Source organism: Diabrotica undecimpunctata, chromosome 3 (genome assembly GCF_040954645.1).
Source record: "Diabrotica undecimpunctata isolate CICGRU chromosome 3, icDiaUnde3, whole genome shotgun sequence".
Classification (NCBI taxonomy): Eukaryota; Metazoa; Arthropoda; class Insecta; order Coleoptera; family Chrysomelidae; genus Diabrotica; species Diabrotica undecimpunctata.
This window is the reverse complement of record NC_092805.1, coordinates 108,394,751-108,422,491: the sequence shown is the minus strand read 5'-3', so window position 1 is coordinate 108,422,491 and position 27,741 is coordinate 108,394,751. Positions and strand designations below refer to the sequence as shown.

The window sequence follows — 27,741 nt, the reverse complement described above, 5'->3', positions numbered from 1 at the left end:
AGTTAGGTTCACTTTTAACTTAAGTATATTAGCTGTAGAAAATAGATTCTACCTAGGCCCCAGAAACACTGAAGACCAGGTCCCTATGGGCCTAGTCTGTATGATAGGTGTGATACAATGGATCCACCTTAGGAGGTCTAAGTGTATGAAGGGCTTATAAATGGGCCCTACACCGATCTACTATAACCAGGCTGGGTACACATACAAAAAAGATTACTTAAATACTTATTATTTTTTAAATTATACTTGTATATTTAGAGTTTACTACTGAAAACTTTTAACTAATTTTGAGTAAACTTATCCTGTGCACCTATTTTTATTGTTTATAAGAATATGTGGTAAAGGAAGATTATGAATTTTGTTATAGTTTTTGGTTTCCTAAAAAAAAATAGAAGTTTCCATTATGATTCTTACGAGACAAATTTAGGCAACAAATAATCTTTATTTTTTTTAATTGTATACAAAAATAAATGTTTTAACATGGTCAACTTATTACTTATTTTTAGATTTTTCCTTGGATTTTTTATCCGATTTTTTCTTTTCTGGAGCTGATTTCTGGAAAAATCTTGCAAACAATGATCCCAACAAGCCCAAAGCAAAAGTTCCACCTCCCAGTTGCCACAACCATGGGTTTTCCCTCATATATTCTACAACCATTGCAACAAAGTCATCAAATGGGGACTTTGGTAGAGGTACTTTCTCTGGGGTTACATTCTTGTGCCAACTTTGAGCAAAATCAACTAAAGACTGAACATCATACTTTTGTAGGTGATAACGGTACAATTTTCCTTGTCTAAATAATATGAATGATGGAACATTTGCTACTTCAAAACGACGTCCAGTTATAGCTCCATCTCCTGCTTTATTGATCCTAGCAATGTTTATTCTAGATTTAATGTGGGCTCCAACTGCCTCCCATCTAGCTTGCAAGCGAGTACATTCTACACATTCAGAAGTATAAAACATTACAAACCAATCACCTGTAGTTGAACCTAAAATAAATTTTTTTTATTTATAGGTAAACTATAATACCTGAAATTTCTATTAAAGACCAATAATGAGATCCATATATTATCAAAAAGAACCAGTATATAAATATATTTGTAACAGCCTTGTAACATATTGCCGAAACATATTTCTCTCAATATTTCTTATTTTTTTTTATCAACTTTTAATTCTGTAACTGTCAACCATAAATCACACACATTTCTATTTTTTGTTTTCTTATTTTACTAAAAGGTTTTTAACAGTCGATTATAAAAAGGGTTTTATTGCTTTGATTTTACAAAATAGAAAACGATAAAAAATGCCCATTACAAACATTTGTTACAGTTGTTAAAAAGTCCGTTAAAGGCGGGTTCACCGCACAAATTCGCTATAAATTGCCCCATTTGGGTAGTAACCTACTACTCAGTTCTCAATGTCCCAAGCGGAATAGTCTCACCACGAACCATGTATACTATGTTCGAGTTCACCATTCCATTAGTATACACTCAAAAACATAGCAAGAAGTTAAGTTTTAAATTAAGTACTTTGTTGAACACAACTTTGGTAAAAATAAGTGTTTTCGTAAATGTGATCAAACAAAATAAAGTTAATTTTCAAACTGAAAAATGTACAATTTACTTCAACATCTAATTAGTACCTGCTCCGACAAAGATTGGTAAATCAGTCTTTCATAGTCAGTCATTTTAAAATCCTAGGTCTTGGCTTATGTTGTGGGAAAGAGATATCCACAACAATATTAATATAAAAAAAATTACCAATTATAAATCCAACTGTATAAGGGCAAAAAACAACTAGGTGAATTAGTGTAGCCAATAGCACTTAATGCCAGGTTCCCCCAAACAATTTTCAAAAAATCGAAAAAAAAAATTTCAAAAATTGTTAAAAAATACTCTTAGGAATAGTATAGAATTAGTCCCAAACGCTCGCGCGACCTTAAAGTAGGTAGGGAAGAAGGAAGAGTGGAGAGCTCCAAGCAGTTTATCCTGCAACTCAAGCGGACCAGGTTTTTATTTTAATGGGCCTTTCTCGAAAGCATGTTTTTTCAAGTGGGTATCACTTGTATTTTGAAACTATTGCACTTATCAAGATGCACCAACCAGCATTTTATTCTTTGCATATCTCTCTATGGTCGGTGATACAACTAAAAATATTCAGTGTTATTTAAAAAGGTTATAAGTAATTTAAAGTGAAACAAAAAGGCCGAAATACTCAAAAGTCCGCCATTTTTTTTTTCAGTGAAAATGTCTCATTGTAACACCAATTATAATAGCCAATTCGAAACAAAGTATAAAACCATTTTGTTTTTTGCTTTCGAATCAAGAAATGATTACACCCACCAACAAATTGGAGGAGTTTGGGCAGCCATTTTCAGAGCCACCATATAAAAAAAAAGAAAAAAAATTTCATGTAATTTATTGTATGTAGTTTCACCTGTAAAAGTGTGATTTTCAAATATCTTTTGCACTATAAATATAATTTATTTAAAAAAACACAGTTTTTGGAGGAACCTGGCCTTAAGGACATCACATGAATTACCTCCATAACTCTGGACCAAACAACCAAACTAATAAATATTTCAACAAATACAGGGTACCTCACAAAAGACAATTATTATTTTGATAAAGTTATAAAGTATAGGGTGATTAATTTAAAATTATTGAGTTACTAAGTATGTAAAGGTGCATTATTATCAGGGTTTATATGCTGTGTTCTCGAATTGTTTGTTTCTGAAGTTTTGCCAATTGTAGCAATATCTCCTCTAAAAACAAAAAACTAATATAGATATATCTCCATAAAACTCAGTTTTTTGTGTGAAACAGTAGTAGAACTTTTAAATATGAATAAATAAATTAAGAAATCAAGTTTCCTTGATGCCTCTTAATCAATTATATTCACAAATTTTACAATGCAAAACAAGCAGTGCAAAATAAGACTTAAATATTGGGTTAAAATCCTCATTCATTCATTATGGAAGTATATGACATTTAAAGGATCAACTGCAGCAACATCTCCTCTAAAAAGAAAAAATAATCTAGATATATCTCTATAAAACTCACTTTTTTGTGAAACAGTAATAGAACTTGTATTCTATAATTTGAATAAATAAATTAAGAAATTCAGTTTCCTTGATGTCCCTTAACAAATTTTACCCCAAACCTATCACATCATATAAATAATAAATAAAAACACCACCAAATCATCAGTCAAAAATGATTATAGTGCTAAATATTTCAATACATGTAGTTTTTAGTTATGCATTTTATTTGGGAGAGGATCACCAAAACATGGGAGTATATCAGCAAAACATTGGAGTATGAATTTTGAAAATTAACAGACTACTGTAGATTATAGTAACATTAGCAGGATCTACAAAGCAAATTTAAAATTTACATTCTTAACATTTATTTAATACATACTTATATGTATTAGGAGCCCATTTCATTAGCATATGAATGATATATAACAACCCCTAGAAGAGCAACTGTGAGGCCACAGACCACAAGTGATAATGAGGGAAGTAAACAGGATTCAATAAAAAAATACAAATTGAGTTTTAAATATAAAGAAAACAAAATTACCAGTTGCAGCTTGAGTTAAGTGTTCAAATGTATTGTCTGTTAACTCTTTAGATATAGGTTCTTTATTTGTTGTAAATGTATGTAGAATTAATTCATCATTTAAAGGACCATCGTACAATAATGGAATGCCGTGTCGGAAAAATACCAATACTGGTTCTTTATCAGGACTATACAATCTGGTTAATTGACTATCTTCGACTTTCACAACCCATGCATTTAAGGTTTCTACCAAGTCTTCCCTGAGACCAGTTAACTCATTTTCATAATTATCACATGATTCACAGTACTTTCTTGAAAATAACACTATAACATATTTTTCAGTTCTGATTAAGTTCATTAACTCTTCATCTTGAACTACTTCTAGATTCGATTGGGCGACTGAAAATAAATAGAATAAAATTGTACATATTACTATTTTCTTCATCGTTAGAGTATCTAATTTTATTATAATTAATTTTATTATTTGCCGTATTAAGAACCGATTAAGAAAACCACTTATTTTAGGTTAAATAGAAGTAAGTTGACGTTGACAGTTTTTTAAATGTGAAATATTGAAGACCTGTGGTGACCTATGACAACATGCCACGGTCCAACCACGTTTCAAATTTACGATTACGTCAGATGTTATATTTTTTAAATTATCATATAATTATCATATCAGTCGTCTAAATTCAAAACCCGACATGTCCACAATGTCCATTAAAACGAATTTTAAGTAAACCTAATGTAGAAGCAATTGGCATTAAACTTAACTTAAGTCTAAATATCTGCGTTTGTAGCTTATAACTACCTTCATCAACTTATTATAGACTCAGAAGTATTAACTGAACTCATACAACAAATTCCTCAACCCAGACTTATTTTGGGCGATTTTAATGCCCACAACTTTTTATGAGACTCTTCTACTATAAATACTAGGGAAAGACTGCTGGAAGAGATATTTGAACATCCGTTCAATCTTAAACGACGACAGGCCCACTAGATTTCATATACAAAACGGTAAATCTTCGGTAGACCTTACGATATACGAACCCGGTCTGACCCCACAGCTAATCTGGGATAAGCTCGACTTCTCATACAACAGTGATCACTATCCACTTTTTATTGAATACCTAACAAAAACCAATGTGGACAGACATTTACTCCAAAATGAAATTTAAAAAACTCTAACTGGAATCTTTTTTCAAATTTAATCGAAAACAGTATGACCACGTTTAAAAGCACCTCCAATATAAACGAGACACTGAAGAACCTTGCAATAGGAAAGACTACATGCATAAAACTACGCAACCCTGTCCCATCGTGGAATCATGAATGCAAAACAGCAGTCTAATCTAGCAAGGAGCTTTAACAAATACAAGCGCTACAAAACTGTTAACAAGAATAAAATTGAATACACAAAATAACGTGCTATAGCTAAAAAGACAAGTAGAAATGCCAAACGTCAGTCATTGACTCAATATATATCAACGTTAAATGCAAACACTCCCATGACTGAAGGACTGAAGTATGGAACAAAGTCCGAAGAATATCTTAATTAAATATCAATCAGAATATTAAAAATCTCGAGATAAATGGAAATGGAGTTACTAGTAATACTGAGATTGCCAAAATCTTTGCTAACACATACAAAAACCGATCCAGTAATATTAATTATAAAAAATATTTTATTAATTACAAACAGCAAGCAGAAAATAAGAAAATTAGCATTATACCTAACACAGATGAACTGTTAAATTTACCTATTTCTCAACTAGAGTATACAGAAGCATTATCAAATCTTAAAGAAACTGGCGCTGGTCCGGACGATATTCATAGTATTTTTATCAAACGCCTTCTTCTAGTAACCCCTCTCAACAACTTCTGGATCTGTTTAATATTATTTGGCTACAGCACAAATTTCCTGAAAAATGGCATGAATCCACAGTAATACCTATACAAAAACCTAATAGTATTAAAACAAGTGATTCAAGAAATTAGATGGGCAGGTCAAGGAGAAATAAATAAAAAAAACTACACACTACAGTATTCGGGACATGGAAAACAAGGTCAATATGGAGTTGCTTTCATAATTATGGGAAAAATAAAAAATAACATTATGCAATTTAAACCAATAAATGAACGTATGGCTTACCTGAGAATTAACGCCAAACCATTTAATATATCAATCATAAACGTATATGCTCCAACTGAAAGTGCTGCTGCGGAGGAAAAAGACAAAATGTATGAGGAACTTGAACGAGAAATGGAGAATTTACCTAGAGAAGACACAATACTGGTAATGGGAGATTTTAACGCCCAAGTAGGTAAGGAAGACTACATTAACCAAGTAGCAGGTAAACACACATTACACGAAAAAACAAATGACAATGGTCAAAGATTATGTAACCTAGCAGCTAGTACCAATATGATTATCATTAGTACAAATTTCGAACATCCTAAATACCATAAAGTAACATGGATTTCCCCAGACCAAAAAACATGGTCCCAAATAGACCATATTCTGATTACAAGAAGGAAACAAACATCGGTTACGGACGTGAGAACTTACAGAGGTGCGCATGCAGACACAGATCATTTTATGGTGACTGCAAAGGTAAAACAAAAAGTCAAAAGAACTCTAAAAAACACGACAATGAAAGACAAATGGTACGTAGAAAAACTGAATGCTCCAGACATAAGGATTAAGTATGCTGATGACATGAACAAAAAACTAAAGGAACAGTGTAAATATACAAAGGATATAGAAACAGAATGGAGAAATTTAAAAAAATGTATAAATGAAACAGCGGATGTACACATAGGAATAAAAAGAAACAAAAAAAAACAAGAATGGTATAATGAAGAATGCCATAACATGCTAAAAAAGAAGATAGAAATTAGACAAATGTGGATAAGAACAAATAGACAGGATTATAGGGAAGAATACAATAGAATAAGGAATGAATGTAAGAAAAAAATAAGGAAAATTAAACGTGCCTGGTTAGATGATAAGATAAAAGAAATAGAAAAAGAAAGTAAGAACAGAAACACAAAAGCATTTTATAAGAAAATTAGCGAGCAAAACAAAACTTTTAAAGGAAAGATAAAAGGCATAAAAGATAAAAATGGAAAAGTATCAGAAAATGATGAAGAGTATAAAGAAATTTGGACTCACTATTTTAAAGAATTATTAACAGAGCAAGAAGATCAAGACCTAAATGAAAACGTAGAAGAAGAGACAATGATGTTAGGAAACCAGCTAGAAAGACCAACAAAAGAGGAAGTTGAGGAAATTATAAATAGCAGCCGTAATGGTAAATCTTCAGGATCAGACGGGATCAATATGGAACTTATAAAATATGGTGGTGAAGAATTAAAAGAAAAACTGTACAATTTAATAAAAGACATATGGGACGAAGAAAAAATGCCGGAAGAATGGAACAAAGGACAAATTATCACGATTCATAAAAAAGGAGACCAACAAATGTGTAATAACTACAGAGGACTGACGCTATTAAACACAGCATATAAAATTATGTCGACCTTAATACATCGAAGACTGACCAACGCTATGACGAATATCATAGGACACTATCAATGCGGATTTATTAAGGGAAAGTCTACAACAGATGCCATACATACAGTTAAACAAATTATGGAAAAAGCTCATGGATATAAAATAGAAATTGAACTGCTTTTTATAGATTTTCTGCAAGCATTTGATACAATAAAAAGATCAAAATTAATGGTAGCTCTGAAAGAAATGGGAATACAAAACAAATTAAGACGATTAATAAAAATGACAATGAGTAGAACTGTAGTGAGTATAAAAACTCAAGTAGGAGACACAGAAGAATTTGTCATAAATAAAGGGGTTAGACAAGGAGATTCGTTATCAGCAACCCTGTTTAATCTTGCCCTGGAATACATCGTCAGGAAAATAAACAAAGGTACCCTTAGAACTAGAGAAGGACAAATAATAGCATACGCTGACGATATTGTGCTAATAACAAAAAATAGAAAAACAATGGAAAAAATGTTAAATGAAATGGTAACAGAAGGAAAAGTAATGGGATTAAAAATAAACCAAGAAAAAACAAAAATAATGAGATTTGATAAAAACTTCGAAAACAAAAAGGTTAGACTAGGCGAATACATTTTTGAAGAAGTCGAAAAATTTAAGTACTTGGGAATATTAATAACAAACAATGGAGAAAGAGAAACAGAAATCAAAGAAAGGATTATTACAGCAAATAAGACCTTCCATGCAAATAAGAAATTACTAAAAAATAAACTATTGAGTAAGAAATCGAAAATGAAGGTATACAAAACAATAATTCGACCGACGATGATGTATGCAGCCGAAACCCTCAGCATGACAAAAAAACAAGAGGAAAACCTTAGAATACAAGAAAGAAAAATACTAAGAGCAATACTGGGACCAATAAAAATAAATGAAAATGAATTTAGACAAAGAACGAACCTTGAGCTACTGGAAGAAATTAAGGAAGATATAGTGTGTAAAATAAAACAACAAAGAGCAAAATGGCTAGGACACGTATGGAGATCAGGATCAACTACGACGATATTCTCAATATTGGAATGGACACCAGCTGGCAAAAGAAGACGTGGAAGACCAAGATCTACATGGTTACAAGAAGTTGTAAATGATCTCAACAAGGCGGGCATACGACAGTGGAAAGGAAAAACCAGAGATAGGACACAATGGAGAAAAATAACTGAGAAAATTAAATAAGGAACATGAGGACTGATCTACCTCAAAACATAGATCTAGAGAGCGTAAGCGGCGTAACCCCTAAAGGGGTGTTTAGCCACATATATATATATATATTAAAACAAGTCCCGAGTGATACCGACCGATATCTTTAACATGCGGTATGTGTAAGTTGGTTGAAAATGAGAGTAAAAGGTTTGGTCTGGATATATGGATAAGACAAAAATTATGATTATAGATAGGCAACACAACAATCATCCACATATAACCAAAATTGACAGATTTGACAAATGACCAAAATATGGAAAGACCCCAATATTTCAAAAACCCTAAAACTGAGATTGGTCAACTCATTAATATTTCCAGTACTCATATATGGATGCGAGTCTTAGACATTAAGGCAATTGAAAGGAGAAAAATAGACGCCACTGGAATGTTCTGCTTGAGAAGAAAGTTGCGAATTTCATGGACCGATCGTAGAACAAATAATTTCTATTCTAAGAGAACTGAAGATCTGTAAGAGACTCACTAACTACCAGACGTAAAATATTTTGGGCGTGTAATGCGGTCAGACATTCAAGGGAAGATGGAAGACCGAAGACCATGAGGAAGATCTCCAACGAGATGGATTCACCCTACAGGAAGTTGCAAAAGACCAGAGATAGAAATCTATGGAGACGGATCACACACGATCACTACTCACTACTCCCTTCAGGAGGTCGGTACTGAAGAGAAAAGCTAGGGTGACGCCAAGATGTGTTTATTCTTCTCAAAGGTATTTGAAGCATTCGTCTCTCGAATATCACACTTGAGACGCGTAATTTTTTTTATGATTTGCAGTTTTAATGGTCCAGGTTTCGGAAGAATTAAAGGAACTAAATAATATATGGAAAGCCAGGGTCGTACGACATTGATCTTAGAATTTTTTGTCTATTATTTTTTCATATTTTGGTGAGGTTGCTTGTAGTTGTTCTGGATATCTGAATTTCAAACACCAGTTGCTGTGTGAACTCAATAATTAAATCTAAATTACACCTCAGAATATATCCTAATATGTAAAAGGCCGGCTCATTAAAAACAATCGGATCAGAAATATTTTTATTTTAACAAATACAAAATATCGTAAAATACTTGACATTATAGTAACTAGTTTACTAACTAGTTATTTGACAATAAGAGATACCTAAAGAAGAATACATGTCATAAAAATAAGTTTTATTATCTACTAATTATAAAATTTAAAAACAGTAGGTACAATAATTAATATGAGAGAAAAATATTCTAGAACTTCAACCATATTATATGGTTGTGTTGTTTTTGCCAGCAGGCAGTTATTGTTAATTTATTTGTATAAAATGCAGATGACCTCAAAAATGACAGTCTGACTTCACAGTACTTTATGAATATTTTTATTTCTGGTTTATTATATTTGTTTAACTGCGGATAAAAACATTATTCGAATTACCATATTCGATAAACGGCAAAAGAAATGTTGACAAGAGGAGAAAAAGGTAGTTTAGTAAATTACATAATTAAAAGTATGGTACATATGATAGAAAAATTACATAAGTTTATGCATATGAAAGAAAAAAGTTATTTAACGTTTTTTTACCATCGAAGATCCAATTTATCGTGAATGCTATTAATTGGTTTTCAAAAATAACTTGAAAAGCTAAAACCAATGTTTTAGTTTTTCAAATAATATCGACATGGTGTGCGTTTAAAATACAGCTTTAAATAATTGAAACAAAGTTCATTTTCTTTAATAATTTAATATGGCCTCTTGTCTTTCGGAACACAGCCAAGTTTTAAAACCAATCTTAAAATATAATAAGTCGATTAATTAAAAATCTGAACACAGTCTTTTCATATTAGAGATTATCAAACTATTATAGCCGCCTTATACATTTAAATTTTTGTGTAAAACTTGGCAACACTGTTGACGTTAAAGTCTACCAAATTTTTGCAGTAGGGTGGACCTCAATGAAACTTTTTGCATTCCATTCGTATGAGTTTCAGGAAATGTGTGAACAAAAATGATTATGTGGAAATTAAAATTGCATTATTAAACAAGGAAAGTGCATTTTTGAAAGTGCATTTGGAAGTGATAAAAATGATAAATTTGTAAATCGGAAATAATTGACGGAAATGAATATTACTACTCGGAGGATTTTGGGATCACTGAACATTAACATAATGACGGCGATGTTCTACAAGGCACTTGGTGCACCTGAGCCTCGTCTCCTGGATTTTTTTGGAAACTCGATACAAAATCAGTGGAAACTCATTACTCAGGGATTTTTGGGGTCGCTGAACACTAATATCATGTCGGCGATTGTGTCCGAAAGACCTGGTACACAGGACATGCCTTATCTTCTAGAGTTTTGTGGAAATCCGATGCTAAATCAGTGCAATTTTACCTTTTCGTGTGTATTAGGCGAAGTTTGTATGTTTGTTACACTCCAAATACTTCATTGAGGAAAACGAAACCTTTAATGAACCTCGATAACTGCAACGGGAAAAAATTACTAAATACCAATGAAATTCTCAAAACAACTGTCCAACATTTAACGAAAAAATCAACAAAAAAATTGAACAAGAAAAATGAACAAGAAAATGTGAACAAAAAAATTAAACAAGAAATGAAAATATTATAATGTCACCAACTATAGGACAGGTCCAGGATTCCTTTACACATGTATGAGCACACAAGCAAGAACTGTTAAAAAATTCATCATTGACAACAGACAATGGTGTTCAAAAGAACTGGTAATCAACTAAGCTTTGATCTGATAGAAAAATTTTTGGAAGTTGATGAAAAATGAAATATTCAACAGAGAAATTATTAGTAAGCGACAAGTGAGCGAGTACTTATTAGATGTTTAACGGAAGAGTGAATAAATGACCGTAATCTGCTGAAAATACATAGAAATATTACCAAAAGTTTCTTTTAATTAATTGTTTAGGACTGTTGCTGAATATCGTTGACGAAGTACACACCTTTCGTCATGTTTTTACCTCTTGTATAGGCTATTAAGTAATGTACTAAAAGAATCACGTTTTGACGACGATGATGAAGTTGAGTAGTTCATGTACAAATGTTTAAAGACTTCCACTCATTGTTTTTATGAAAATCGAATAGATAATCTACCTGGACGCTGGCAGTAATGTATTCAGATGAAAGAGAAAAAATTGTTTATGGAAAAATAAGATATTGTTCATAAATTATAAGTCTAATTCCATAAAAGTTGTTAACAAAAGTTGATTCATACTTGATCCGCCCTCCCACATTTTGTAGCGTTTTAAAACAAAAATTTTCATTTTACTAAATGGCTCTAATAATTTGATCACTTACTATACTAGTTAAAACACTACACATTGAGATATTTATAATGATTAATATCTACAAATATACAAAAAACTAATAATAATCAGCTATAATTACAATATGCTTACAAAAAGTCATGTATCAGTTCATCAGAAACTATTCTAACGGAAAATAAGACTGTAACAGCTCTTCATAAATTTTCTTATCTTCTTCCATAAATAGGCAGAATATCACTCTATCGATATCTCCTTCATGAGCTTCTAAATGTTTACGAACTGTATATGCAGCCACATGGGCGGCTGGGAGATTCGGGTAACCATAGATTCCTGTGGATATGCAAGGAAAAGCGATGGTTCTTAGCTTGTTGTCCAGCATCACTTCTAAGCTATGCTTGTAACAGTTTCTTAAGAAATCTGTTTTCTCCCCGCGTGGACCAACAGTGTGGATTACGTCTGAAAATAAAGTTAGTTATGATATTAATCAGATCAAAAGGAAACAAGTTTGTTTTTGATGTTGAGTGTAATAATATGGTACTTAATTATATTAAGTTTTGCTTTTAAATTTGGTAATAATAAGGAGATATTTACAAGCAAACAGTCGGTGCCGTTATGGGCACCGAGCTATCTTCGGCTATGCAAACCTCTTCATGATCAACATTGAGAAGGAAGCTCTGCAAGAGACGGAGTTAAAGCCAAAAATATGGATCAGATACGAAGACAACATACTGGTTACACAGAAACTTCGAAGCTCTCAAATTCCAACAACACTTTAATTCCATCCACAAGATAATTCAGTTCTCACTTCGATGAGTTTCGGACAACCAATTCCATTTTCTTGACATAAAGATCACTAAATGTAAGTATGACCCTCTGGGACATACTATTTCACGTAAAACTATCTACAAAGACATGTATTTAAACGCTTTCTTTACATTAACAAGCGCAAATAGGAGTTGTCAGCAGTCTCATTAAAATACACTTATAATAAAGTGATGACTCCAACATAGAACTGGCAAAAATAAAGCCTCCTATCGTCAGCCAGTACAACACCATACAGAAAATAGAACAATATCGACAACAAAAAAAGCTTACAGAAATTAAGTCAAAAGCTTTCCTACCATAAGGTAACTGCACATATACCACAGCAAATAATGGAATCAACGTTAAAAAATGCAAAAGGCATTTTGAAATTTTTTTTATGCTACCTCCATTTTGAGCTCCTAAAATTTGGGTTTTAGTTTAACTTAAAGTACTAAAGATAGCAGTACCAAAGATTCAGGTATCTATTATCCTGCCTACCAACTAAAATCACCCTCTCTTACATGTGCGCAGTTGACTGTCGCACGTACCGTACTCCGAAAGTGGGATGGCCGCTGTAAGGCTGACGTAATTTTTGGAACACTCCCTTCTCTTATCTAGATCTTATCTATTGTTCTGAAGCTATTTTCTTATGTCATCTTTCTTATGACGTTTGACATTAATCCAACTTGTAAATACAATACATTTTGGAGACGGCTCTCGCCGTATTCCCGTTCTCCTCCGCCAATCTTCCCGGTCCAAGGCATGCTCCTCCTCCAAATCTCTCGATTCCATCGCTCTTCTAATTCCTTCATTCCGTGAGCGTCGAGGTCTATCTCTTTTTATTCTTCCAGGGGGCTTCCATTTGTAAAGTTCTTAGGGCCAACGTTCGTCAGGCATTCTCAGAAGATGTCCAAAGCATTTTGAATATCTTCTTTCTATTCTGTCAATGACCGTTTCTGTAGCATTCTGTAGCAATGTTATTTCTTATAAATTCGTTGGTCTTCCTTTCCTGCCTTGATGTTCTAGCACATTTTCTCAAATAATCCATTTCAACTGCCATCAATCGTCTCTTCAGGTCTGCATTAATTGTCCATACTTCAGAGCCATAACCAAGAACTGATTCAACCATGGTTTACCCTATTCTTTTTTTGTTCCTTTTGGAAATGTTGTGACCCACCATAAGGAGTTCAGACATCCTACAATTTTACGTCCCTGATTAATTCGGTGTTTAATTTCAGTTTCTCCCAAGCCGTTCTTAGCACCTAAATACTTAAATTTTTCCACTTTTTTGATTTTCACGTCCTCGTCTATCAACACTTCAAACCTTGCATCTGAATTGATAACGAAATATTCTGTTTTCTTCATGCTGACTTGTAATCCCCATTTTAAATATTCTCTGTATAGACGCTTTACCATAAATTCTAGATCATAAGAATCTTGAGCTATCTCAGATCATCTCAGATCATCCGCAAAGTTCAGAGAGAACAGTACGTCATTTCCTATAGGGATTCCCATTCCCTGGCAGTGGTTTTTCCAATTTTGGAGGGCTGCCTTAATATATAAATTAAACAGTAAGGGTGACATACTGCATCCTTGTTTTAGTCCTTCAGTTACTTTTATTAGCTCTGATAGTCTATATCCGATTTTTAGGTAAGTAGTGTTACCCCAGAATACTTCTGTGATTATTCCTAAAAGGTATGGACTAATGTCGAGTTGTAAAGCTTGCCACAATTTAAGTCTTGGAACTGTATCATACGCCTTTTCTAGGTCGATGAAGGCTAGATGTACTTCGGTACCAAGCAATATTCTTTTTTCTATTAATTGTTGGAGTATAAACAAGTTATCAGTGCAAGATCAAAGATCAAAAATTCAAACGTCAATAAACTTATTTTAAACTTCAATTGCGACTTATTCCTATTAAAATAGCAATTAGATCTTATCTATGTCGTTGGCCCGGTTGGTGTTTCTCTTCTTCTTCTTTCTTTTTAATGACTGCTCGGATGTAATTGTGAACACTATTCCACCCCTCCGTATTTCCTGTCATATTCACGATCATCTCTCTTACAGTCATAGGGTTCATACCTATTTCTTTATTCATTCTGTTTCTCTCCACTGTACATCTATTACACTTCAGCATTGTGTAACAATGTCGGAATATTCTGTATCTGTCTTTCTGAACCTATGGATACGCCCTAAAACAGACAATTTACCCAGTCCCTTAAGCTCGAGATCAGCATCTTGGTCCACTGGGCAACATCTTCCTTGTTGTTCCACTCTTCTTGCCATCTTTCCATTGATATTTCCCTTTCATCTTTTCTTATAGTTGTTGTCAAATGCTTTCTTCTCTCATTCTCTTTTCTACTGCTAACACATGCAGAGGAACACAACCCGTGATAGTCCACAAGGCCGCCGCAGATACAGTCCTGTAGGCGCATGCTACTCGCAACAGACTCGTTCTGTGTACTTTTTCATAAGCCTAATATTAGGTATCTATATCTAAATATAATATCTAAATATAATATTATTAATTATTGTGTAATAATTATTGTGTATTAATTATTGTGTATTAATTATTGTGTATTTATACAATAATTATTGCGTTCTACATATTTAAAGTGGTAATTTAATTATTCAATTAGCGTTTTGAATTTTTTGTATTGTGTGTGAAAGACAAGTTACATTTTCCTACTATTCTTTATATATTGTTTACTTTATATGGCCTGGGGGGGTTTTAACCCCCAAAACCCCCCTCTGGGTGCGCCACAGACACTGCGTGCCTATGCTCTCTATCCGAGAAAAAAACACAAATAACTTAATGTGAATTTTCTTCTCTGTTCTGTTTTACGACGTTGAATCGATGACCTTGATATTTTCAGAAGCATTTGAGACTATATCAGAGAATACTTAAGATCTCGCGGACTGACTGATTCACAAATTAGTCCTGAGGTCCTCAGGAGAATGAAGAAGAACCGAGAGGTACTGACCATCATCAAATCTTGAGAGCTACAGTACTTTTGATACATGCGAAATGAATTCAGACATGTCCTCCTATAAGTCATCCTGCAAGGAAAAATATTTAAAAAACGACATCCAGGATAAATTTGAAAACGTATATTTCGGCTTCTATAGAAAATTTCAAATATGTATGCTGGATTTCAATTAAATTACATCAACCGGGGTGGGGGGACTCTTTAGCGGGGTGGGGGGACACTACTCCTAAAATCTCAAACGGAAAGTGGGTCTTCTTCTTCTTGTAGTGTCTATTCGTTTCGGATGTTGACGACAATCATGGCAATCTGAATTTTGCAAACTGCTGCTCTGAATAGATTTGTGGTCGTTGTGTTAAACCACGTACATAGATTTTTTAGCCAGGAAATCCTTCGCCTTCCTGGTCCTCGTTTTCCTTCTACTTTTCCTTGTAGAATTAATTGCAGCAACCCATATCTTTCGCTGTTCCTCATAATGTGACCAAGGTATTCGATTTTGGCTGTTTTTATTGTGGTTAACAACTCTTTTTCTTTTTGTATTTTTAACAAAACATCCTGGTTAGTAACGTGGTCGATATAGGATATGTTCAGGATTCTACGATAAAGTCACATTTCGAAAGCCTCAATTATCTTGCAGGTAGCGTCTATAAGAGTCCACGACTCAATTCCGTACAACAGTATACGAAAGATATAACATCGTAGTAACTTGATTTTTATGAGTACTGATAAATCATAGCATTTGAATAGTTTAGTCATTTTTTGAAATGCAGATCTTGCTTTTTCTATTCTATATTTTATTTCTAGAGAATGGTCCCAATTTTCATTGACGTTTGTACCAAGGTAGGCGTATGTTTTTACTCTTTCTATTGGTTGAACTGCCCCACTGATTCTTTCAGAGATCATCATACATTTTGTTTTCTTAATGTTCAGTGAAAGTCCATATCTCTGACTCATTCCTGTGATTCGAATACCACCGTGTCATTCGCGTATCTGATGTTATTAATACATTCTCCGTTAATTCTAATTCCGGCTTCAACATCCTCTACTGCTTCTTAAAAGATTTCCTCAGAGTATATGTAAAACAACAAGGCTGATAGTATACATCCCTGTCGAAACCCACGTTTGATTTTAATATCATCGGATTCTCCTGCCTCTGTACGGATAGACGATCTTTGATTCCAGCAAAGATTGCTAATAATTCTTAGAGCACAGGTCTGTATTCCAATATTTGTTAATATCTCTATCAGCTTATCGTATTTTACTATGTCGAACGCTTTATGGTAATCAATGAAGCATGCATAAATATCGCAATTCACAACTCTACATCGTTGAAATAGCACTTATATGCTAAAGCCTCTCTCGTACCCACTGCGTTCCGAAAACCAAACTGTGTACGGCTGATTTTTCTTCGCATAGTCTATATATCCTTTGTTTAAGTGGATGGTCCGGAAATCATTGCAGGATACTGATTTTGTTTTCTTTGGTAGACAGCAATAAGACGTTGACTTCAGTCATGATCTTGGTATTATTCCGTTTAAATAAATTTCATTGAATATTTTTGTTAGTCGTTGAGTACCGTCGGTGTTAAATAGATTTATGAGTTCAGCATATGCATTGTCAGGTCCAGGAGCTTTGCCATCTTTTGGTTTGTGATATTGCTTTTTCCACTTCATCTGATGTGATTGGTAAGTGGTCATTACATATGTAGGACGGAGGTTGTTCGGACCTATTATCATCAAAGAGTTCTTGTATTATCTGTGATGATGTTCCCCTGTTGATCTTGCAGTTTGCTAGCTGTGTTGGATTTTTAAAGACCAGCCGCTTGTTTTACCTTTTTATGCAAATTAAATGACACATGTTTTTGTTCTAACAACTCTATCTGTTCACACTCTGACTGAATATTTTTGTACATTCTTTTGTTATTCTTTGATTTTCTTCTTTCTTCTTCTTCTTCTCTGATCTTGTTAAATGTTTCACATATATTCTGGAGTGATTCTTCTGAATCATATGTTTGCTCCATGTTCTTAGCTTTTCTGAAAGAATCCGTGCGACTGTCTCCTTTGTTTCCTTGTCTTTTAGTTTTCGCATATCACATTTTTTGTTACTATTCTTTTTTGTAACATTTTTAAATCTAAACCTAAATTTACCAATAACAGGAATATGATCTGACGATACGTCAACGCCGGGGTAACTGATAGGCATCCATTACGGATCTCTTGTTCACCATTATGTAATCAATTTGATTCCTTATTATGTATCCCGGTTGATCTTGCGGAGAGACCCAAGTATACAAACGTCTTGGTGGTAGTTTGAATAACGTATTTAGTATTGCAGAAAGTATTGCCAAATATAGTGGGTGATAGGTGTTCAAATGCTGAAGTAGATAGGTTTTAAGATTTTAAAATATAGATTCCTCGTCTCGCATACCCCATTTTAATATAATATGGCTTCGTCTACATCGTTTCTCCAGGATCCTTTTGTCTATCTGCTGTCTGTGGTCCTTCTTACATGTTTCTACCTTTTAATTTCTAATAATCTATGAAAATTATTTAAAAAGACACCTCAAAAATGGGACCAAATGGAAACACAATTAAATATACTATACAGAAAAGTTCTTAAAGGACGTAACAGTGATCAATTAATTTATCACCGGTAGCAATTTTAGTTAGAAATGTCACGGAGAACTATTGAAAAAATATCTAACGAAAAATGAGATGTAATCATGGAAATTAAATGGAAGAAATATATAACAAATAAATTGTGGGATCATCAACGCCATGTTATACCAAATTTAGAAGGTCATCAATTAACTTTTGGCGATGTAAAAAAGATCTATCTTCTTGTTTTGCTTATCCTTCCGAAGATTGTAAATCATCAAGGCTATCTTATTCTTATTTACCACTGATCTAAATGGCTTATTTGTAGTGCCTCGACAAATTTGGAAAAATGGAAAATTTTCACTAAAGTATTGGATCGAGAAGTTTCCCATCTGGAACCGTGTCCTGGGTAAAATAAGTTTGTAAAAATCCTAGTAAAACAAATATCATGAACTATATCCCTAGAGGTTACCGAATCAAATACATACCGGGGTTCAATGGAGAATCTGAATCTGAAAATGAAAAGATACGAGAAGCTATATGAGGATGATTCTTTCTCGTAAACAACAATATAAGGACGTGGGTACGTACGATATCCGCCAACAAAACGAACAGCTGGTGATGGATCTGGACATAAACAAACTCGCACCCAACCTGACAGAAGTAACAAGAACAAGGTAAGAGTCCAATGAAATATCGACGACGAAAGAAATATTCTGGGTAACTCCTTTAGCCGGGAAGATATTAGAGACATATCCACCAAATGAAAGAAAATACAGCGGCTATTCTAGACGAAATACGAACAGAACAAATAAAGAACTTTAGACCAATAACCGTTGAGTGGCTCGTACGAATGATAAATTGCTGCATTCGTACATTACAAATCCCCAAAATCTTGAGGAAAATCAGAGTTGTGGCCCTCTTAAAACCAGGGAAGTATCCGGCAGATACAAAAAGTTTTAGAACTGTCACTTTTTTGTGTTAAATTTTCAAGGCTTTATCCTCTAATTATTAATATGTCTTGATATATCTTCTACTTTAACGTTAGAAAAAATAAAGAGAAAATGAGAGCTATATAATTAACTAAACATCGAAGAGCAGCTGAAACAGATGGTCAGATGATCCCGATAGAGATATTGAAACTCCTAAATAACAAAGGATAAAAAGTGGTAAACAAAAGAGAGGTTACGTTTGAGTTGCTATATTTGTAAATTCCGCGCTTAGCTACTCATTTGGTACTATAAAGCGGTCAAAAATGGATATAGAGTCTTCAGCGGAAAGTAAGAACACTTCTCACAAAGGCGCAAAAACACCATCCACGCAGTGCAGTAGAGAGAACAACATTCCCCAAGGGGGAAGAGGATTTATAGACATAGGTGAGCAGCTGGATAAACAGGTTGCTAATTTAAGAACTTATTACAGTAGGAAAGATTATTCAGCAGGAATTAGCCAACAAACTGGGACTTCTCCAGACCGATCATCTTCCTTGTTATTAATACGTCCCTGACACAATTCTTGAAAACGACAACTACAAGCTACACTGGGACTGCATTGTGCTCACAGGCCAACCAGTGGCATATAATAGACCGGATACTACTCATACTAGTTAATAAACTTACTACTTAAAGATTAATAGATGTGGCGATACCTAACAACAATAATCTGCGGGTTAAATACAACGAAAATATCGCCAAGTATAGAGATCTCGAAATACAAATAAGACGACAGTGGAGAATGGAAAGTACCCAGACAGTACCTATTATTCTATTCACTACTGGTGTTATTCCGAAAAACCTCCTAGAAAGCATAAAACAGCTAGGTCTAAGTGAACACCTGTATAAGACCATGCAGAAAGCTGTGCTACTCTCGACGTTCAGATGCGTACGAAAATTTTTGGGAGATACTCCGACGTATCAAGTCACCTATGGCTCGATAACATGGAAAGAGTCACACCATAGCTCAATCCTTTTCGGGAATATTAATTATTAATATGGTCAATTATTTCATATGATGTGACGCCCTATACATTAATAATGCTGGAATAGACTAATTTTTATTGACGAATACGAATATTATGGATTCAAAGAATGTCAAACGTGGAAGTAACTAGAAGGATAGGAAATGAGGCGGAAATAATATTAACTATCAAAAGACGAAAACTTAAGTACTTGTGATGAGAGGGCAAAAATACGCATTATTACAACTTATTATGCAAGGCAAAATCCGAGGAAAGCGAAATGTGGGAAGACGAAGAATATCCTGGTTTAAGAACTTAAGAGAATGGTTTGAATGCAGTAGTGCAGAACTTTTTAGAGCGGCAGTCAACAGAGTCCGCATAGCCATGATGATTTCCAACCTTTGATAGAAGATTGAACTTAAAGAAGAAGAAGACTAATTTTTACTTGGAATGTATACTTTTTACAATTTATGTAAAAATAAATTTGTAAAGTTTGTTATATTAAATTGAAACAAAAAATCATTCAGAACCACATAAAATATATTATAAGAAGATATTGAGTGACAAATCTCTTTACTAGTAATATTCTAAAAAATATACTTACATTTTGCCGGTAGTTTATATCCACCGGAAATTTTGGCTTCACCTGTATTACATCCTCCTAATGTTTTACATTCTTCCTTCAACAGAGATCCGGCAGCTCTATGAATGGCTCCATCTACTCCACCACCTCCAAGAAGAGAAGAATTGGCTGCGTTAACGATAGCATCAATCTAAAAAATGATTGGTAATATTATAGTAAATAAAAAATGGTAAAATACTAAATAAATACACAAAAAACAATATTGTGGCCGTCACGAAAAGCCCAACAGATATGGAATCTTCGGTACGTAAGTAGTTGCTTAAAAATAACAATTGCCACTGAATTGTGTGCATATTACAAAGATAAAAGTATGTACGCTATTGTTATTAGAGTAAGATGATATATTGATTAATGCTGCAGATTACAGAAGAAAGAAGAACGAATTATTTTTAAATTGACCAGGAAGACATATATTCGATAGGTTATTTCTTAAACAATATTTTTATATTTTTTTAATTTGCAGTGAATATTATTTCTACTGAAGTAATAAATATCATTTCGGGTTCCGTCGAAATTTACCCGCGATCGAAAGTTACCGGCGCGACGAAAGAAAAAAGACAAAGAGATCGAAAGTTACCGGCGGAATTTTCGGTCACCGATTGCAGCGGAGCTTAAGAAACCGCCACCAAATGTTTTAAACATTTTGATATAGAGTCACTTTTCTTGAGAATAAATAATGCTATTATATTAGATTAGATTATATTAGATTAAATTACAGCTATTATATGTTAGATTGTATAACTTACAAATGCTTTTTAATTGTTAGTACTTTTAAGAAATTGTTCTTCTTAGAGAATTTTAGTGTTATTTTTAAATAATTCTTTGTTAGGGCATTATTATGTTGTAATGTGGTAATCCCGTAGATTTAATTAATAAAAAAAATAAATAAAAATTGAGTTATATAATATTTTAAAACCTTAACTAATACTTAATTCAATTTATTTACTAATTTATTCAGAATCACTATTATCACTGGCATCACTCGTATCTTCTATATAACTAATTTGTTTATTGTTTGCAAATATTTCATATCGAAAGCGGCTTGCGGCGAACCCCCAAAAAGATTGCTATGACCTATAACTCTTAAGCTACCGAGCAAATTTGGTATACTCGGTTCGCTAATCCCAGTCCCAATTGTCTAGTAAATTTAGTAATTATTTTTTTGCGAAGTTAGTTATATTTTGACAGGCTGGCAGTGACAGTTCCATCGTTATTAACTCAAGACTACTTCACACTAAGTCGGCTACTGTAATCTGAGATGCGTTTAAAACTCATTAGAACCCTTTACAATATCATACATTTCTCAAAACAATCGCTTTCTCGAAAATTGATCAAGTTGTAAACAACTTTTTTTCAAAATTGTTTTGTTTTATAGGTTCTATGAATATCCTTAATCCAGTTACATGGTCGGTTTGCTTTCGCAACACCCCATTTAACTTAAATAACCCAAGACACATTAAAAATAAAATAATATTAATTCAATATACAAAAAAATAAATGCTTAATTTTGTAGCAATAAATAATAATTTCGAAAATATTTTAAATACTTGGGGTGGCCCGTTTTCTATGACGCGGAGTGTATATTAATTATAAGAAAATGGCGATTTTTGTGAAAATCGTATGCTACTCGTCAAATAGTTTTTTCTAATTAAAAATTTGTATTACAAATCTTTGAATCTGCCTAGTTTATTCAAAGTATACATGTGAAGTGAGCACGAAAAATGATTTCATCGTCATGAGAAACTTGTAACCCTTTGATAGTCGAATAAATTTGTTCATATATTGATAAAAATTATCTTTTTTAATTACAGTACTTTTTTACTGTACTGTAAATGTTGGACAGTTAAAAATAAAAAAAAAAACCACGAATCCATATGCCGGAAATGAGAATGCTTACATGGATGTGTGGAATGGCTTTATAAATTCTTGACTATATCTCAGTGTTAATGTGTCTGTTGCGCCATATAGTACTATTTAGGCATCTTGCCAGTCCATAGCTGTGCTGGACAGTGTAATTCCAAGATATTTTATTTCCATTACTTGTTCAATACTGATGCCATCAATTTCTATTTTACATCTGGTTGGTTCTTTGCTGACTACTATTGTTTTAGTTTTCTGATATGAGATTGTCATATTAAATTCTTTTGCTCTTATGTTAAATCTGTGGACCAGTCTTTGCAGACTATCTTCGTCTTGGGCTATCAATATTGCGTCGTCTGTGTAACAGAGTATTTTGATTTCTTTGTTTCCCATTCTGTATCATTTTCCTTTCTTAACGATTTTGATTATTTCATCCATGATTAAATTGAAGAGCATAGGGCTCAATGAGTCCTTCTGTTTTATTCCGCTGCCTATTTCTATAGCTTTTGCAAGTTGTATATCTATTCTGACTTTCATTTTGTTGTTTTGGTAGATGTTTTCAAGTTTTTATTAGAATATTTAGGGGAACTTATCTATTATAAAGAAGATATATTACATCTTTGAGTCTTACTCTGTCAAATGCTTTCTTTAAGTCAATCAGGCACAGAAATGCTGATACTCTAGTGATTTCTCAGTAACTTGCTTTACGACGAATATTGCATTTTTAGACGATCTTTAAGTACGAAAACCCTGTTGTTCATCGGTTAAACTTATCCTCTGATTCATTAGTTCTTGTAAAATTTTAGTTGTAAGTTTTAGGGTAGTATTTAACAAGTTTATGCCTCTGTAGTTTTCTGGCTGTTTTTTATCTCATTTTTTAAATAGTAGAATTAGTTCGCTCGTTCTCCATGGAGAAAATATAAATGAAATGAAAATGTAAATTCTTCCGGCATTTTATTGTGTTTTATAATTTTATTAATTACTGTTGTTGACTGTTTTGTCATTGCTACTCCACAATATTTCAGTAATTCGTTTGGTATCCCGTCTTTACCTGCTGCTTTTCTGTTCTTTAGTTTTTCAAGTAATTTACGAATTGAGTGTATATTTATATTAAGTTCTTCATTTGCGGTAATTTCTGGTGTTTCCAGTTGCAGCGTCTTTTGTTCTTCCTCTGCATAGAGCTTTTTTAGGTAATCAATCCATGTATATTTTGAAACAAAATTCTTTGATTTTACTTGTTTTTTTTTTTCAATCCGATATATTAGATGTACTGACCACCAGTGCCATTAAATTAACAGGTTGGCCTTATCTTACTTGTCTGGCTCATACCATTAACTTGATTAACATACAACACAAAATCAAAACGATCGTCGAGCATTTTTATTGAAGTACTACCGATGTGGAAAAATTTAGAGAGGTACAGATACAGATAGTAAGAAAAAGTTTAAAGCTCATCATCGACGTAGTTATCCACTGGAACTCAACATATCTTATGTTCAGCACAATCTTTGAGCTTCAAGCTTCACTGGAAGCTACCCTGGACATCCTACATAATACTATAGAAAATCTTGAAATTGAATGAACTCTTTTGGGTGAATATTGTTATCTGTAAGGAGTTCTCAGTGTTGCGTTCTGCACATACGATGACCTCAATTTAACAATTGGAACCATCAGAAAGGGAAGAGAAGACATTATGTTCAATTCAGAACTCGCTGGTTTCCCCCTTTCGCATTAGGTATATATATTAATAGAAAAATTAAAGCCAAAGGAATATATAACACTCTATTTGAAATTAAATAAAAGCCAAAGACAAATATACATACGTTAAAATATAATAAAACTATAACGAGCTACAAATTAATTGCGACGTGACAAATATGTTAAAATCAATATTTATTTGTAGCCAAGAATAAATTTACATAAGAAAAGCGACAATCACTCAAAAGACTAAAATCTCAGAACTGGTAAAATAAAGACATCGATACATATAATTAATCGGTGGTAAAATGAATCAGCCTTGTTAAGAAAGACACACAAAATGCAATCCAAAACAATTCAATATATTATTGTAATATATTACGTAATACATTACATGTAATATGTTCGTAATACAAATATTAATAAACTCAATTCAAAAGTATAATCGGTAATAAAATACACATTAATTAATATGTATTTTATTACCGATCTCCGATTATTAAATCTACGTAAAGGTAATAAAATGTTCTCAATAAAGTTCAATCGCGATCGCGGCACAACTGATAAAAAGTTCCAAGCAAATATGACATCTATATACCAAGTAAACGTACTTGATATATGCAGCAATGTAATTTTGGCAACAAATAGTATAAGGTGTACTTTACCCCATGAAATGATAGCACCACCGCTATCGCAAAATCGTCTTCAGCGACGCACAGAAACCACACAAAATTGATAATGCAACCTTACTGCATTTGACGACTCTCTCGGTCACAAGACCGATACCAAGTGCCTTAGGACTCTCAGGTACTCTTAACCCACACATATATACATCTGTGTTGGTTCGAAGATAAAATTCGACTATGATTTTGTAGATGCGTCGCTTATCTCAAATACACATCTGTGTCATTTTGCAGATGGCCCGTCTCGTAATATGTAGTTTTTAACACAGATGTATTTTGTACGGGCTGTAAGCTGTAATCTTGAAATACGGGGGGAATCAAAACTACCACAAAGTCTGTTAATGTTATATAAATGTTTTTGTATAGTTGCGAAACTGCAACACTCAGAAAGAATAATATTAAATTTGGTTTCGATAATGCTAATGTGTTTTGGTTCTATTAGTTCCTTTACCTTCGTTCTTTGACCTCTTATAAAGCGCATTATTTCCTTTCTAATTAAAATAACATGATACCATGAACCATAAACATGATAAAAATAATGTTCCAATTCTTTCGAAAAGCGTTCTCAGTGATCATTTTTTATTTTTCTTACAAGTGCATGTATTTCGTTTCTGATTGTCTTGTAATTATGGTATGCCTCTTAATAGACCTTAGACGTATACCTTAAAACAACATATTTTAAGGTCTATGTGGCAAATTAATGAGTGAACTCAGGCTATTTTACCAAAAAAAAGTATGGATAGATTCAGCAAGACGATAAGTTACGTCCGAATTTTTTCGAGGGAATTACTGCAATGGAGTATTGACAAAAGTATTTTTGTACATGTAAAAGAAAAAATTCCTGAACAAGTAATATTTGTCCATGCCCCATGCATCGATTCCGAATTAGACTACTGTTATTGTTATGTATGTACGTGCTCTGAATCATGCTGAAATGAAAGTCACGTCCAAGAAGAAAACGATTCTCAATTAAATAACGATTTTCTAGAAAATGGATTTTTGGATATGTGGATGACGATGACTTGATAGTTTAATATTACTTTTTAAGTATTATGGAATGTAATTACTTTTAATTATTTTGTTCTAATGCTAATATATTATTGTAACATTAAAGAAAACCTTATTTGATTTTTTGATTTGATGATTCTATTTGTAAATCTGAAAATTTCCAGAAAACTTCCTTAGATATTAAGGTTTAATGTAGAATTTTAATTAAAAAAATATATCCGCACACGATTTAAAATAAAAATCGCCATTTTGTAAATAGTCAAAATTAAGAGTCCGAATACATCTCATTTTTTTGCGGAAAGGTCCATAGAATATATTGTATCAAAATTAGAAATGGAAATTTTTAAACCGAGTTGAGATTTCGCGAGTTACATATAACTTTTTATTATTTTATTTTTGCTTTTTTCTTATTTACTACATGTTCCCCGATACCAATCAAAAAATGTTGGTACCAAATTTGCCCGGTAGCTAAAGAAATGGGTTTATCGAGATCTAGAATGAAAAGAAGCGGTATCCTTGACAGTTGTAACTACTATTTTTAGACAATTTTGGTAGAGTTTTTTCGAATTATGAATCAAACATTATACTTTTTATATCCTCATAATTAAAGACGCATTTTTAATTTTTTTGACAGATATAAAGAATGCATCGATTTCTCCACGGCAATGTAAAACAATAATTATGTTCTTTATTGGAAGGTAGTGCATTTGAACATTTTTTATAATGTATACTGTTTTTTTCAGTCATGAGGATCATTCCAGGTTTAATCTAAATATGCAATGTATCGCTTGATTTTTTTATATTGTTATATTTCGTATATATTCGTTTCTTAAACAAATCATTCTACTGCATCCGTGAGTCATCTGACGTTCATCTATAGTTTTATACTTAAAATTTTTAGCGTTAATACGTTCGTTGCGTTACAAGACAATTAGACCTCGTACTACGAGCCCTAACAACTATGTAATAGGACAAACTAAAATAAATGCAAAATTTAGATAATTGACAGTTTATTTGTTTCTAATTATGTTTTTTTCATGTTTTAATGTGTCATTAAATAATTACGAATAATATAGCTTCAATCAGCACCACAAAACGAAATACACTGACTCTAACAGAACTAATTAATAATAAAGAATGTTTTTGTTCAACTAAACATTGGGACACAGAACGAATATTTATTTTTAAAACGGAGTAACCACACTGTTGGTTTATGAATATTAATGTCATCCGCCACTACAGATTGTGTTATTGAATATGAATATTGAAATTTGTAGAGATGTCAAACACCATTTTATATAATTGTAGAATATAGATTGACGTTTGTTAGAGTATCCCAGAGTGTCCGCAGCCGCATTGTAGAGCTGCGTTGTTTTCGCAGCCTAATTGTCTTATCTTGTGTGGTTTTAAGCAGTTACTTTATACTGTAATATTATTTAGTTGTCAATAATTTTTATATATTTTGATGATCATTAGTGCATTAATAGGTTATTTGGGTTGTATAAAACAATATTAAATATGTTTTGTGATAATATCATTTAAAATATTGCTTATTTAGCACTATTATCATAACTATTAAAAAAAATAAATTAACAGTCAAAAGCCTGAATTTTTTATATATTTTAATGTCTCCAATTTTATAGTTGTTAGGACTCGTATACTAATAGTCCACTGAAATGTTACATGTTTTAGGCCTTAGCGTGCATTTCTTGGAGGACGCAATTTTTTTTTTTTAAGTGATGGGGGGTAAGAATAAGCTTAAGATAGAGTTTCTGGCGTCGCCACCCTCTTCTCCCGGCCGTCATCTTGGAAAAAGGGGAGCAAAGGTATTTCGAGCTGTATCCCGTAAACTAGAAAATTAAATTATCTACAACTT

The 27,741-nt window shown here is 32.8% G+C and overlaps 2 protein-coding genes across 2 annotated transcripts in view; both read right to left on the bottom strand.

Moving 5' to 3' along the window:
• Positions 1-422: 422 nt before the first annotated feature.
• Positions 423-4,120, bottom strand: LOC140437198 (thioredoxin domain-containing protein). Its single transcript, XM_072526558.1, has 2 exons — positions 3,588-4,120; positions 423-992 (listed from the first exon to the last, which is right to left on the bottom strand). Exons 1-2 carry the CDS (start codon positions 4,009-4,011, stop codon positions 493-495), a joined length of 924 nt encoding a protein of 307 aa, XP_072382659.1. The 5' UTR covers positions 4,012-4,120; the 3' UTR covers positions 423-492.
• Positions 4,121-9,388: 5,268 nt separating this feature from the next.
• LOC140437197 (macro domain-containing protein CT2219-like) overlaps positions 9,389-27,741 on the bottom strand; it is a 59,005-nt gene continuing 40,652 nt past the window's right edge. Inside the window, exons 2-3 of the mRNA XM_072526557.1 lie at positions 20,578-20,746; positions 9,389-12,084 (exon numbers count right to left, since the gene is read on the bottom strand). Coding sequence (XP_072382658.1) covers positions 11,789-12,084; positions 20,578-20,746 — 465 coding nt within the window. The 3' untranslated portion in view covers positions 9,389-11,788. The remainder of the gene's footprint in view (positions 12,085-20,577; positions 20,747-27,741) is intronic.